This window comes from Octopus bimaculoides, chromosome 10 (genome assembly GCF_046866305.1).
Source record: "Octopus bimaculoides isolate indiv1 chromosome 10, ASM4686630v1, whole genome shotgun sequence".
Lineage (NCBI taxonomy): Eukaryota > Metazoa > Mollusca > Cephalopoda > Octopoda > Octopodidae > Octopus > Octopus bimaculoides.
The window spans coordinates 66,146,957-66,162,511 of NC_142937.1; the positions used below are offsets into that span (position 1 = coordinate 66,146,957).

The window sequence follows — 15,555 nt, forward strand, 5'->3', positions numbered from 1 at the left end:
TCATCAGCATAAAGAAGATGTAAGTGATCCACCAACCTTTCCCTACTCCTAAGCAAATTTGAGGTGTTTAGCAGAAGCCACCGGTCCACAATTTCCCTGACACTCCTATACAGGTTGATGGGAAAAACCTAAAGTATGTGAAGTCATTTATATATCTTGGTAGTGAAATGAACTCGAGCGCTTCCCTTGATGATGAAATCGTCAACCGTCTTGCAAAAACAAACAGCGCATTTAGCAAACTCTGTCATCGTCTAGCGTGAAAGGGCCTCTGTATAAAATATCCTGGCTACTTTCTCACATGCTGAAACCCATACTCTCCATCTTTCCTGGACACGTCAAGAACTCCGACGAAGTCATCCAAAAACTGCGCCAACTGCCCCCAGACCAACTCAGACAAAACAGATATGCCTTTAGTCTTGACATTGTCTCAATGTACACAACGGTATCGGCACACTTGGTGGTCAACCTATTGACTGACAGCATAGTAGCGTCCGACATCCACTGCTTCGGACTCGCAGCAGCTGATATACAACAACTATTGTCCATCATCGTGGACAACACCTACTTCTCTTTCCATTACCATATATACAAACAAACAACAGGTCTCTCCATGGGATCCAGTCTCTCGGGCCTACTAGCTATCACCTATATGAACCATCTGGAACGTCGAGCACTCAACATCTGCCGCTCATGCGCCTTCACCAGGTACGTAGATCACATCCTCATACTCACATCTTCCCGTGAAGAGGCTGACAGAATATTCACGACGTTCAACAACATGCTTATGAACATACAGTTCACTATACAACATCTCAACGACACTGGATCACTATCGCTACTTGACTTCCAATTGAAAATAACGGAAGGAGAGATCCACACCGAGTTCTACAGGAAAGCAGCCAGTAGAGACATGTTTGCTCAGTACAGTTCAGTACTTCCACTCGGTGGAAATGAACTTGCATGCATCCAGAGCAAGTGCAGCAGGACAGAGGACAAGGTGACCCACATCACACGCTTCCTAGAGATATTGAAATCCAACGGGTACCCTTTAACCATTGTAAATCGGCTTAAGTACCCTAGAGGACAAACACGCCGAACACACGGAAAGCCCAGCGACACATGCTTCCTTAAAATACCCCATTTTAGCGAGAGAATAACTACAGCCATCCGAAGAGCCATAAGAAGAGAAGGACTAGACATACAACTAGCCCACTCCGGGCCCTCTCTGAGAAGACACCTCGCAAAGAAACGAGAAGGGACAACAATCAATGCACACTAGCAAACTGCCCCATTCGTGATACAGATTTATCCCAACGGGTGAATGTTGTGTATAGAATTCAATGTAACAAATGCAACAAGTTTTATATGGGTAGCACTACAAGACCGTTACACATTCGCATGAAAGAACATCTGAACACGAGAGCCTCCTCTTTCAGAAAACATTTAGATAGATTCCGAAACACCGACAAAAGCATAATAGTCACAATTGAGGCCAATGAAAGAAAATTGGGCAATTAAGGAATCTGGGCAATTAAGAATTAAGGAAGTTATCCTCATAGACAGACTACGGCCCCAAATTAACGACAGGTTGGAGGCTGGCAGTCGATTTATTATTTAGCTACATCTAGATGCGTTCATTTTTGATAACATGTTCATGTATTATTTATAAAAAAAAGAAAGAAAGAAAGGAAAAAAAGGAAACTGCACGTATAATACATAACTTAGAAGCAGCGCTACGGATGTGCCAGCACACATGAGCTTGAGACATGGCCGCTCTCACGCATATCTCATGAGGAATTCCGGAGGGAGTTTCGTGAAACCAGTGCAGAGACACTTCCAGAAAAAAAAAACTTTGGAAAACCGATTATAGCAATGACTCGATCAATTCCTAGAGATATCTGAAGAAGGAATTATAAGTTATTATAGTCCATAGTTGTTATTATAGTGCATTGTTGTGTCATTCAAGACACATTATATTCTAGGTAGATATGTGTGTGTGTGTGTGTGTGTGTGTGTGTGTGTGTGTGTGTGTGTGTGTGTGTGTGTGTGTGTGTGTGTGTGTGTATACACATACATACATACATATAAAATTTTATGTTACATTGATATACTAAAATTCCTCAAACCAGTGCCCCAGAATGACTGAAACAAGTAAAAGATAAAGGATAAAGATATTTTTTATTAGCTGAATTTATTGCTTAAATTGCACATATTGTTAAGCAAAATCTTCCTCATACATATATACATACATACATACATACATACATACATACATACATACATACGCACATACATACGCTGAACTATTGAGAAATTTGCAGTTACTCTATCCAGATAACAAATTCAGGTTTATACCTGTAATCGTGGAGGCCCCCGATGAAGAATATTAGTGGAATTTAAACATTAAAACAACCATGAAGTTGAAACACAACCGGTTGGATATTGCTGTGTGGGACCACAAGGAAAAGAATTGTTCTGCTGTGGAAATCGGCTGCCCTCTGGACACCAATGTTGTTCGAAAAATGCATGAGAAAGAGGATATCTATGGACTATTGATGAGGAGTTTGCAAATCAAATACTCTAGATACACTTTCAGCTTCTTACCTATTATTATTGGAATAACAAGATACATACCAACCCGTCTGAAGCAAAGTATAGCTGATCTTGGGTTCTTGGGAAGAGGACGCAAGTTCTTAATTCATATGCTACAAATGATCACCATATCTGGGACTATAAAAGTCTGCGAGACCTGAAGATCTAAAGGATGATGAACAAAATATGCTTTTCCTCACAACCTTGCTTCCAAGCTGGTGGCCAGTCAAAATTTACTTCAAAATTAAAAAAGAGAAAGAGAACATACATACATGCATACATGCATGCATGCATGCATACATACACACATACATACATACATACATACATACACACATACATGCATGCATACATACATACATACATAACACTAGTCTGAAAACCTTAAATACATGCCCAAAGAAGTCCCACGACTTTACCACAATGTGTCGTCAGATGAAAGGATGAACATATATGAGCAGAAAACTATGCATGGATATGTTAGTAGAAAGCTCCGTGATGATAGTAACATTGATCATCAAAGCAGTTTATCATGGACCAATAGCCGGATTATTACCTCCCACTTTGTTATCTAGGAACAGGAAATATTAACCAAATGCCTGATGCACAAAGGGGAAAGAAATGCAGGAAAAGCAGTAAAATGTGACAACCAATGCAGACTTTGTGGAGATACCGAAGATATCACCCATATAATAAGCAGTTGTACGAAAATGCCATCAGGTATTATCTACCGATGAGACATGATGCTATAGCTAGGACACTCTATTATGAAATCCGTCGGAAGGATAACCCCGAGAACAAAGAAAGAAGAACCCACAAGATGGTAGAAGCTATAGCCACTCGTAATAAAAAGGAGTACTGATGGGATGTCCCAGTGAAAATCTCTATAAAATGTAAGCATAACAGACCTGATATAATGATTTGGGGTACAGAAGAGAATCTATGTTCAGTTGTGGAAATTAGCTGCCTAACGTAAAGCTGAAGATCAGTGAAAAAAAGAATACCTATGCTGAACTATTGAGAAATCTGCAGTTATTCTATCCAGATTACAAGTTCAGGTTTGTACCTGTAATTATTGGGGCCCTGGGATATGTAACACACTGCCTTAATACCGATCTTGAGAAATTAGGCTTCTCAAAACCAGAATGGAGAAAACTAATACGAAGACTACAGATCCAATCCATCACGGAACTGCAAAATATCTGTAAAACTTTCCAGAAGTTTGTAATTTAAATATATATGAGCATGTCTACATATGCAAATACATGCATGAGAATACATACATAAAACAAAACATACAAATCTGTATGTATACATGCATACAAACAAAAATACCCTGTTGTTGATGTTGAAATTCCAATGAAGGAGCCTTGGATCTAGGTTTATAAATCGGCTCTTTCTCAATTGGCAAGAAATTTTGAAATGAAACTGAATAATGACATTCATACATACGCACATACATACGTACACACATATATACACACACATACATACATACATACATACATACATACATACATACATACATACATACATACATACATACATATAGGATAGTAAATTTAACTCGTCGCCCAGCTTAACACACTACTTGAATATCTTTATCGGAGTTAAATCTGATGCAAGCTTTGGAGCCAGATCTCTGGTTTGTTGAAATCTCACCACTTGTATCGAAAGGCTTCAACAAATACAGGCGCACGAGTGCTTTTCTTCTCTCTATAACTAAACAGTGAAAAAATACATACATACCTGCATGCATATAAGTATACACATGACATCCCATAAATAATATATCCCATATATAATATATCCCATAAATAATATATCTCATAGTTAGTATATATTTAATATATAGGACAACACACACATACAGTCAAGAAAAATAACACATATTAATTTTGTTTGTTGAAAGAAAGAAATGTGAGAAAGATCTATCACTATCTATCTACACACACACACATACATACATACATACATACATACATACATGCATCCCTACATACATACATTAACAAATATGTATGTACGTATATATATATATATATATATATATATATATATATATATATATATGTATGTATATGTATATGTGTACATACACACACACATATATACAGACAGAAAGAGAGAGAGAGAGAGAATGAGTGAGTGAGTGATTGATTGAGTGAGTGAATGAGTGAGTGAGTGAGTGAGTGAGTGAGTGAGTGAGTGAGCGAGTGAGAGAGAGAGAAAGTGGAAGAGAGAAACCCTAATTCTTCTTCAGACATTGATACACTTAGAAACTGTCGATAGAAGATCAAAGAAATTGTCCCGCTAACCATTTCAATGCTTCAAAGTTACCAATTTACTCATCTTTATTGGTGCAGCTGGATAATGGGTTGGTGTTTGAGTGCTGAAATTGCACGTTTATTATGCCCGCTTCGTGCTGTGATGTTAGTCACCGCTTCTGTTAGTCATTGATAAAAGTCCTCTAGTTTCTTTCTGCAAATCTTTAGAAGATTTCGTTTATGTTCGACTTACAACTTTCCCTTATCATTAAAAAATCACATGGTTTTTGTCTATATTCTCTTTTATCTTAGAATACATAGCTTTAATTTTGTTGCCGAGTACCCCCAGTTGGCTTTGTTCGAATCGACAAACACAGATAACCAATCAAAACACACTGGAGCAACCCACAGATTTTGTTTTCTTGCATTGTTATATTTTTTGAATTTGTCATGTGACTGAACTAAAACTTCGCCATGTAATGGTCGTTTCATGTTGAGTGCATAGACAGAAGAGCAGTAGTCTGAGCATATTTACGGTTATTTTGCTATTCATTGTTTTCTTGTTTGTTTTTTGTTTTTTTTACATATGTAGAGATCTAGAGCTAGCTGCAGCAGGAACATCGAAGAGCTATGTTACAGTGGCTATTTCAAAATCAACGATGGCCAAGCTTCCCGATCAAAATTGAACCGAGTCGATATTGTAATGACTTCTTTATGCAGCTTCTTTCGATGCAAAACTCAAAAGTTTTGTTTTCAGGACAAAGATAAGTGTTCTGAGGTTCAAAGTTTGGAAAGTCGTGCGCAGGGTCTGGGTGGTAGCAATGCAAAATAGCAACATAATTGTCATACATTCTCTGTTCGCCTGGGAGAGGCATGTAGTCTCCGATCTAGAAAAGCTATGGGAAGAGTTTCGAGGAACGAATTGGCGACGATTGACTTTGCAGCCTACCCCGACCATTTGTCTCAAAGCTCTAGAGAAGGCACTTTCCCAACCGCCTCCTTCAGTGGCTCATACTTCTCAATCTTTTCACGCTCATTATCTTTTATTCAACTATCTTCTGGGAGAGATATATTGATAATTTGGGCCTCTTTTTCTTTCTCGTTTACAACTACAATGTCTGGCCTTCCAGCCGCAATCATTATATCATACTGAATGGGTAAGTCCCACAAAAGCTTAAATTAGTTAATCTGTCATTCTCTTACACCTCTTCCAGTTTTTTTTCACACCATTAAGCTGGTCTGACAGACACTTATTTCTCAGCTATCATCTGGTGGATATATCCTGCAACATAATCATGTCGTCGTTTGTACTCTCACTGTGGCAACTTAGCATATTCGCTTATAAGATGGCTGAGCGTTTCTCCTTTTGTTCCGCATATTCTACATAATGGTGATTCTTTCGTTTTGTCCACATAATGTTACCCTTTACATTTTTAGGACAGTACTCTGCAAATTTTTTTCACTTGCGGTACTTTCAAAATTCAGCAGCACACCTCAACTAAAACTATAACTAAAAGTATAGAGAAAAAAATTACATTCAGGTTACACTGCGGCACACCTTGCATTGCCTCGTGACACACCAGTGTGTTGCGGAGCACTGTTTTAAGGTTATCAAGCTAGGTTGTTGTTTTTTTTTTGGGGGGGGGGGTCGCTTTTGACACAATTTTCACAACTTATTAGTTTTCTTTTCTTTCTTTCAATACAGTCTTGCAATATCACATGTTTTCCTATCATTTCATTATTTGTAAACCCCGTATTTTATGTCTTCCTTTGTTTCATCCCGTCATCCTTCGCCCTATTGGCCAAAAAATAAAAGAAATCATCATTATTATTATTTCATTTACGCACAGCAGTTTAGACTGTTGGAAAAAATCTCAAACATCGGATTACAAGTAACTTTAGATGCTAATAACCTTCTTAAGTATCCTAGTTGTCCCTAAGAATATTGTTTTCTGTAGCTGCACTAAACAAAGTTTTATGCCTCTTTCTTCTATACATCTGTTCAAATCTTTAGGAATGGTTCCTAATATAACTATAACTACAGGGATACATTTTATCCACACTTTCCATAACTTCTGTAGCTCAATGGCTAGGTCCTAGTACTTTGTTATTAGCTGCACCAAATTTGACCCTGATCATTGAATTTGTTGAATGACAAGAGAGCCGGACAATATGTCTCGTGGTATTCAGTTACGGCTCTTTATGTTGAGTCGAAATCCTGTCGAGATTGACTTTGCATTTGATCCTTCTGTGTTGATAAAATAACATAACTAATGGAGTAATGAGGTAGATTTAATTAATTAGCCCCTTTTCCTAAATCTATGGCCTCATGCCTATGTTAGAAACAATTATTGCTATCTTCATTATTCAATTAACATCCAATTTCCTTAAAACAAGTCATGCTTTTGGTCATGTCCATTTATAATCTATTCTTTACAGAATTTTTCTCTCCTCTATTTCACAACTTGCTTATACTTCGAGAAGTATCTCAATGATGTTTTCATCGAAAGAGATTGGAACGCCTATCAGGGAGCAAAGAATTTTCTTTTTCACTTTCATTATAATAACGAGAGGTGGGTCACTTTCAACTCTTTCTCAATATGGGAAGACATATCGCATTACATTATAATCGTGTCACTGTTACATACCGGATTCGGTGAATGCTCATCCCATTTATTCATGTGTTGGTGTGGAAATGTTTGCATATTTCAGAATGTATGCAGCAACCCAACCGGTTGTGAATGTGAATGTATTGTGTCGCTGCGAAAACTGGCAACCGGAAATTTACAATGATTGTATAGCCTTCCGCTGACGTCAGCCTTTTGCTTTATTATCTATTTTAGTATTTTGCAGTTAATCATTGATCTTTAGCGGTTAAGCATCAAACGTTTCGTTTTTACTGCATTCAAACGTACAAATTCTTTTTGGCTTATATACTCGCTAACTCCCTTTCAACCCTAGCAGCGTTGTTTCTACATAGGTTTTCTCGCTGCTTTTCATAATTTTGAGTTCTGTTTTGATTTTATCTTTTTAAAATATTTTCTTTAGTTTAGTGGTTATTTTTAATCTTTTTCTTTCCATATAATTAGCTTAGCTTCTACTTTGTATTTTACTATTAACTTCTACACAAAAAAAGTTTGCTTTCTTTGCTATTTCATGTTATTTTGCATGAAAGTAAAGGCTCACTATTGCTAGTGAGCTATAATTCTCTATTTTTATCAAGTTACTTTTACAAAATGCACATGGTAGATACATCATATCTATTTCAGCTCTTGGCTGGAGGATTTTGAGAGTAGTAGATAGTTTGATTGTTTTACTATGTAAGCCCTCCAATTTGCTCAGCTTTCGAATGATTATATTGAAGTTCTAGTTTATCAGAGGGATAGATGGTTACTATATTTACATTTAGAATTATATTCCTGAGGGATTTTAACATTTAATATTGATGCTTTTATAATGCACGCACAGCTACAACTTTCTCTTTCATTTTAGTATGTTGTAGTATATCACAATCACTATTCCTAAGTACAATAATACTTCACTTTACGAGGACTCGCTTTACGAGACCCCGGTTTACGAGTTTTATTTTATTATAAATTTTATTTTAAATTTTATTATAAATTTTTCAAGCACAAGATCCAAATTTTGAACAAAGTGCAAAAGATTCTACTACCATAAATGCTTCTGCGTGTTACCGAGAAATTTATAGAGGCCGAATAAGAGCGTCTTCTAAGCAAACAACTCGAGACTTGTTTTTTTAAAAAGAAATCTACAAGTCCGTCTACGAGTGCTTGTGAATCGATGATCACGTCTACAAGTGATGGTGTGCGCGAGTCTAGTGCGAGTGAAAATGACTCAGAAAACGATTATAATAATGATATAGTTTTATTATAAATGATCTTGACATCATTTTTACTTTACATAAAATATTCTTTACATTCTACTGTTGTTTTATTGCCATTAATTTAGGAGTATTATAAATTTTATAGATAAAATATTTTTTCTAGGAACGAATTACGATTTATAACATTGCAACAAGGGAAATTATTGCTCTGCTTTACGAGTTTTCGATTTAAGAGCGGTCTCAAGGAACAAATTAATTCGTATACCGAGGCATTACTCTATTTCAATGACTGTTCTGTTCTAATTATCGGATTTCAATGTCTTTATCTAAATTTGTTTTAGATTTCACCTAGTTTTTCACTACCTTGAAATTCAGTGCGTTTAATGCAATTCTTTTCTCAAATAATCTTGGCTTTGGTACTGCAAATTCATATAATTTCCACAGGTTCCTACTCATACCGTCCATACCAGTCTTCATATTGTGGCTGTGTGGTAAGTAGCTTGCTTAGCAACCACATGGTTCCGGGTTCAGTCCCACTGCGTGGCACCTTGGCAAGTGTCTTCTACTATAGCCTCGGGCCGACCAAAGCCATGTGAGTGGATTTGGTAGACGGAAACTGAAAGAAGTCCGTCGTATATATATGTATATGTACATATGTGTGTGTTTGTGTATCTGTGTTTGTCCCCCCAACATCGCTTGACAACCGATGCTGATGTGTTTACGTCCCCCGTAACTTAGCAGGTCGGCAAAAGAGACCGATAGAATAAGTACTAGGCTTACAAAGAATAAGTCCTGGAGTCGATTTGTTCGACTAAAGACGGTGCTCCAGCATGGCCGCAGTTAAATGACTGAAACAAGTAAAAGAGTAAAAGAGTAAAAGAGAATTAGAGTCTATTTAGTCTTTAAAAACCAACAGATGAAAGCAACGGACATATTTCGCTCTTTTGGGACCTTTTCGGCAGGAATATCTTACGCAATAATCCATAGAATAAGAGTTATGTATGTATGTATGTATGTATGTATGTATGTATTTATGTATGTGCGTGCGTGTGTGTGTGTGCGTGCATGCGTGTGTGTATGTTTGTGTGTGTGTGTGTGTGTGTGTGTATATATATATATGTGTGTGTGTGTGTGTGTAGGGAATGCAGGGAATGTAGTAGTGTTGTTTATGAATATCAATACTATGCCGCAGAGTAACGTCCTGAATAGTAAATACAAATGTGCTAGCGTAGTATAGTAACCTGAAAAACACTTTGATGAACTGAGATTATAAACAAGGGAGTTTTTGTTGCTGATATGAGTTTTTCAAATCAATATATACATATAATAAACTGATAGGCTCTTAATGTTTGTTTACAGAACTGTCTCCTAACGAATTTTCAACTGAGTTGAATACGCATTGCCGTAGAGATCTAACAAGTCCGTAACATGTCCACTGCTTTCATCAGTTGATTTTAAAGATCATTTCCACTCACATCTTAGGGATGTATACTGCTCAAAGATTTTTAGCAATACTGTTGTTATTGAATCAAATCCCTTGTTTGCTGTATATAATTTTTTAAACTCACTTAGATAGAACTTTCGTCTACTTATTTTGATTGAATAAAATCAGTTGATCATAATGTTACACATCTAAGACCTTGATGTTTTATAATGGTCTTGGAATACACAGTACTTTTTCGATAGTAGAAAATAGCAAAAAGAATAGAAAAGAAAAAAATGATCAATTTCAAATATTTTACAGACTACCATTACATATAATTTTGCAATTGAAATTTGTGTAAGAAGTTTGCTTCCCTACCACATGGTTCAGTCCTACTAAGGCGTGGCGCCTTGAGCATGTGTCTTCTACTATAGTCACGGGCCGACCAACGCCTTATGAGTGGATTTGGTACTCGGAAACTGAAAGAATGCCGTTGTATACATAGATCTATCTATCTATCTATCTATAAGCTTAACAACCGGTGTTGGTTTGTTAACATCCCCGTAACTTAACGGTTCGGCAAAAAGGAGCGATAGAATAAGTACTAAGCTTTAAAACAATGAGTACTGGATTCGATTTGTTCGACTAAAATTCTTCAAAGCGGTGCCCCAGCATGGCCGTTGAAACAAGTAAGAGATAAGAGATAAAGGATTTGTAAATACCAAGCACCGCCTCTAAGGAGCGTGAAGGAATGTGGGAGTAGCAACAGAGTGTCAATTATCAGCCTCAAACGAATAAATAAACTCTACTACATGTATTGAGTACACCCAACTTATAAAAATATTTGTATCTATATTTCGACATACGTTTGTAAACAACAAGATTCGAAACGCCTTCGTATTTGGGGGCAAAGAAAGAATAGAATTTGATGTTTCATTTCGGGCTGAAATATATTTTGGCGAAATGTCAGCTTATTTATTTAATTAAGACGTAATATTTTGTTACGTATGCCATGTTGTAATATATTTACCATTCAAGTAAGTGGTTTGGTTTTACAATATTTTTGTTTCTTTTATGTATTGCTACAATTTCTCTTTTATTGAAGAATTTCTGCTTCTATTACAAAGCTCTCATTGTCATCAGACAAAGAGGATTCTTTCTAAATGTTGGGATAGTTGTTATTTGTTCGCTTTTTACTTTATTTACTGTGTATCTTTTTAGAGATTTGCGTAAATATTTGTATTTAGAAATATTTCAAGCTTATTTCGGAAATCATTCAATATCTGTTCAATCATTGTGATCTATCTACAGTCGTGATAGTCAGCAATAAACGTTCTCGCCGCAACCCCTATCAGAAATATTCTTCGAATTTCGCTCACACTATTTTCAGGCATTTATAATGTTTTCTAGATTCGCGAACAAAAATCTCAGTTCCCAAACCTCTTGATATGAGAAATAATGGAAAATTCCATAGAGACACGAAATAATAATCTATTTTCGCAGATCAGAATATGTATAACGGCAAATATAATGAACACGCGAGCGTACTCACTCACACAAACACTGATACACATGCGCATACACTCAGATGTATACATATCTTTCTTTATCGTTTATCTTTCATATGTTTCAGTCATTGGACTGCGGTCATGCTGGGGCACTGCCTAGTAGGGTTTGGTGAAAAACTCGACCCCAATACCAGATTTCTTCAAACCCGGTTCTTATTCTATCGGCTTCTCTACACACTCACGTACATATACACTATACATATTTGTGTGTGTGTATATATATATATATATATATATATATGTATATGTATATAGGAGGCGGGTCAAGATGAGGTGTTTTTACTGCATTTTTGACTTTGAGACAAAATGTATATTATACAAATCTTCACTACCTTACAAAAACTATATCAGCTAAGCAAATGACCTTCCCTAATTGCATGAAAAGAATTATAACATAATAAGATCACTATTTCAGAAAATTAGCGCTGTTCTCTTTGAGCATATGAAAGACAAATTTGGGTGGGACAAAATGAGTAAACCGAGATATGGTAAATTTGCCAATTCAATTCCCCAGAAAATAAACTCATACGCATCAATACCCATCCCTAGCCAGCAGAAAGGTCAGAAATGCAAAAAGAAATTAAATAGGCGTAGGAGTGGTAAGTAGCTTGCTTACCAACCACGTGGTTCCGAGTTCAGTCCCACTGCGTGGCACTTTGGGCAAGTGTCTTCTAATCTAGCCTCGGGCCGACCAAAGCCTTGTGAGTGAATTTGACACACGGGAACTGAAAGAAGCCCATCGTGTGTGTATGTATATATATATATATATATATATATATATATATGTATGTATGTATGTGTATATGTTTGTGTGTTCGTGTTTGTCTCCCCACCATCGCTTGACAACCGATGTTGGTGTGTTTACGTCCCCGTAACTTAGCGGTTCAGCAAAAGAGAACAATAGAATAAGTACTAGGCTTACAAAGAATAAGTCCTGGGATCGATTTGTTTGACTAAAGGCGGTGCTCCAGCATGGCCGCAGTCAAATGACTGAAACAAATAAAAGAATAAAAGAATCCGAGTCAAATGGAAGAGAATCAAGGGAAAATGGCACGTGATATGAAATTAATGAAACTCGACCAAATAAAACAAAAACAATCTCAGCATAAATTAGTTTCTATAGCTTTTTTGTGATACATTTACTTACCATGCAGTTAAAGAGAAGAAATTATTAAAATTAGTTATTACTAATTTTACCCCATTTTAGACTTTTTTTCTTTAAAACTTCAAAGGAAAAAATTGACTTGGAATCCAACAGGGACAAGAATATTGAGTGTTAAACACCAAAAATTATCCAAATATTTTATTAGCAACCTCAATTACAATCGGGTCAAAATTGAGAGAAAATTTCAAGAAAAAAGAGGACCTGCCACTTGATTATGTTTCGGACTCCCTCAACTTCAACAACAACAACAACTATGCCGATCAATTTTTAGTCCTCAAGATGATGCAACAATACAAAATAATGATGCAATATTTGGTATCTCATGATTTCAAACAGATAGGGAGGAAATAACGAGAAATCATTTTGCCCTACCCCTATTTATCTATCTATCTATCTATCTATCTCTCTCTCTCTCTCTATATATATATATATATATATATATATATATATATGAAAGGAATACCAAAAATGGGACAAGAAAGGATGAAAGACACCCGAAAGGATAAAAGACAAAGTCGGCCTCGGCGGAATTTGAACTCAGAACGTAAAGACAGATGAAATACCGCTAAGCATTTCACACGGCGTGCTAACGTTTCAGCCAGCTCGCCGCCCTTAAAGGGGAATATAATGAAAAACCAAAAGAGATAAGCAATATAAACATTAGGGATGGAAATTAGAATTGTAGGATACGGGAGGTAGTAATCTATAACTTAGCAAATTTTTAATATTAAATTGAGAAAATTTAAATTAATATATAGAATAAGGACAGAAATTAAACTGAAAGCTTAATAATGGAATACCTTAATATATAAGAAAAATTATTAAGAATTTTCTTAGCATATTGTTTAGAAGGTCATGATAAAGACATTCTAAACTGAATGAATAATGGAATTAGATTATCATATGGGTAGAAGTACATGAGCAAAAGCAACCTATTGTACCATTCTAGTATTTAGTGATCCTCAGCTGTTCGGCTACTTATCTATAGAAATCTGAAATGAAAAAAGAATATCTACTGAAACAGTGATAAAAATAAAAGGACATTGGAAAAACTCCTAACGACGATACCAGACCACTCAACCATTCAAGGACACACTTAGGGAAGGTTGACTGTGACAAACTCTATCATAGACCAACTTCATAAAATGTCAACAAAACCGATAGGAAATAAGCTAAAGCAGTGCTCCAGCATGGCCGTAGTTGTACGATTGAAACCATTAAAAGAAAAAAGTATATATATACGTATATAAATACAGCTACATACATACATATCCATATACATATATATATATATATATATATATATTATTTAAAAGAGTTCCAACTCTGTCTTTTATGTTTTATTTATATTCTTATAAAATTAACGTGGGATATAGAATATGGAATATATAATATAAATAGTAAAATGAAATGAAGTATTGAATGTCTTATTGAATATATGAAATATTGAGTATTAAATATAGAGTATTAAATATATAAGGACTAGTATACTTTCCTGCCTCATGGCAGTCATCAAGGTCCCGTAGAGTTGGAACTCTTTTAAATAATATATTCCTCTATACACGATCATACAAAACCCTTTTTTTATATTTTTTTAATTTTTATTCATATATATATATATATATATATATATATATATATATATATATATAAGCAATGTTAATTCTCTAAATGAAGTATTAACAGTAACTGCACGATAAAGTGTAGTATATTGCCACTTAAGTGTGGCTGACCCCTAGGGGTGGATGTTACTGTTGCTTTTAGCCCCAGGAGGAGATGTCCTCCTGGGGCTAAAAGCAACAGTAACATCCACCTCTCTCTCTCTATATATATATATATATATAAACACATACACATGTATACACATAAATATATATACATAGACACACACATTCACACACACACACACACACATATATATATGTATATGTATATATAGATATGTACATGCATACATGTATACGCATATATATATTGGGTTGGCAACTAAGTTACCGCGGTTTTTTTTAATTTTGGAATTTATTGCGTCTTTAAATTTTAGAATCAATTTTTACGAGAATTCTAAGCACCAAAAATTATCCAGATATTTTATTAGCAGCTTCAATTATAATCGGGTCAAATTTGAAAAAAAATTTCTTGGAAAATAAAGAATGTGTCACCTATGTTTCAAACTCTCAACTTCAACAACTACATAAATTATACTGATCAATTTTTACTCCCAGAGATGATACAATGGTACAAAATGGGTTGCGATAATTGCAACCTAATGGTGGGGAGAAAATAACAAAAAATTAGAAATTATTCATTTTGACTCAGTTACCAATTTTGCTCCACTTCCATATAGTAATTTCAAGTGTTTTACATAATGATGAAAAATATAGGAAAAAATAAGAAAGAAAAATGGTTTGATTTAATGAAAGCCATTATGCAATGATTCTAAAACCGAAAAAGAATGCTTTTAGTTGTTAAGAGACGTAATTTTATAATCAAAACTAAATTCAAAATTTAAATTTTGGAACATTTCTTTACCTACTTGTTTCATAAAATAAGACCGGTTCTCAATGCTTCAAATAAGTTTAGAAGTAGAAGTGTGTGTGTGTGTGTGTGTGTGTGTGTGTGTGTGTGTGTGTGTATGTGTGTGTGTGTGTGTGTGTGTGTGTGCGTGTGTGCGTATGTGTGTGTGTGTGTAAGCGTGC

General features: G+C 35.5%; 1 protein-coding gene across 1 annotated transcript; it reads left to right on the top strand.

The window, feature by feature from the left end:
* The first annotated feature begins 298 nt into the window (after positions 1–298).
* On the top strand, positions 299–7,652 carry LOC149133758 (uncharacterized). The gene is made up of 3 exons (XM_089358249.1): positions 299–1,057; positions 5,452–5,559; positions 7,572–7,652. Exons 1-3 carry the CDS (start codon positions 299–301, stop codon positions 7,650–7,652), a joined length of 948 nt encoding a protein of 315 aa, XP_089214375.1.
* The last annotated feature ends 7,903 nt before the right edge of the window (positions 7,653–15,555 follow it).

Excerpts from the sequence above, each read along its gene's own strand:
- LOC149133758 (XM_089358249.1), top strand. The coding sequence starts at position 299 with ATGCTGAAACCCATACTCTCCATCTTTCCTGGACACGTCAAGAACTCC. Across the intron at positions 1,058-5,451 it reads ACGGGTACCCTTTAACCATT|AGATCTAGAGCTAGCTGCAG; the intron begins GTAAATCGGCTT and ends TTACATATGTAG. Across the intron at positions 5,560-7,571 it reads AATTGAACCGAGTCGATATT|AATGTATGCAGCAACCCAAC; the intron begins GTAATGACTTCT and ends TGCATATTTCAG.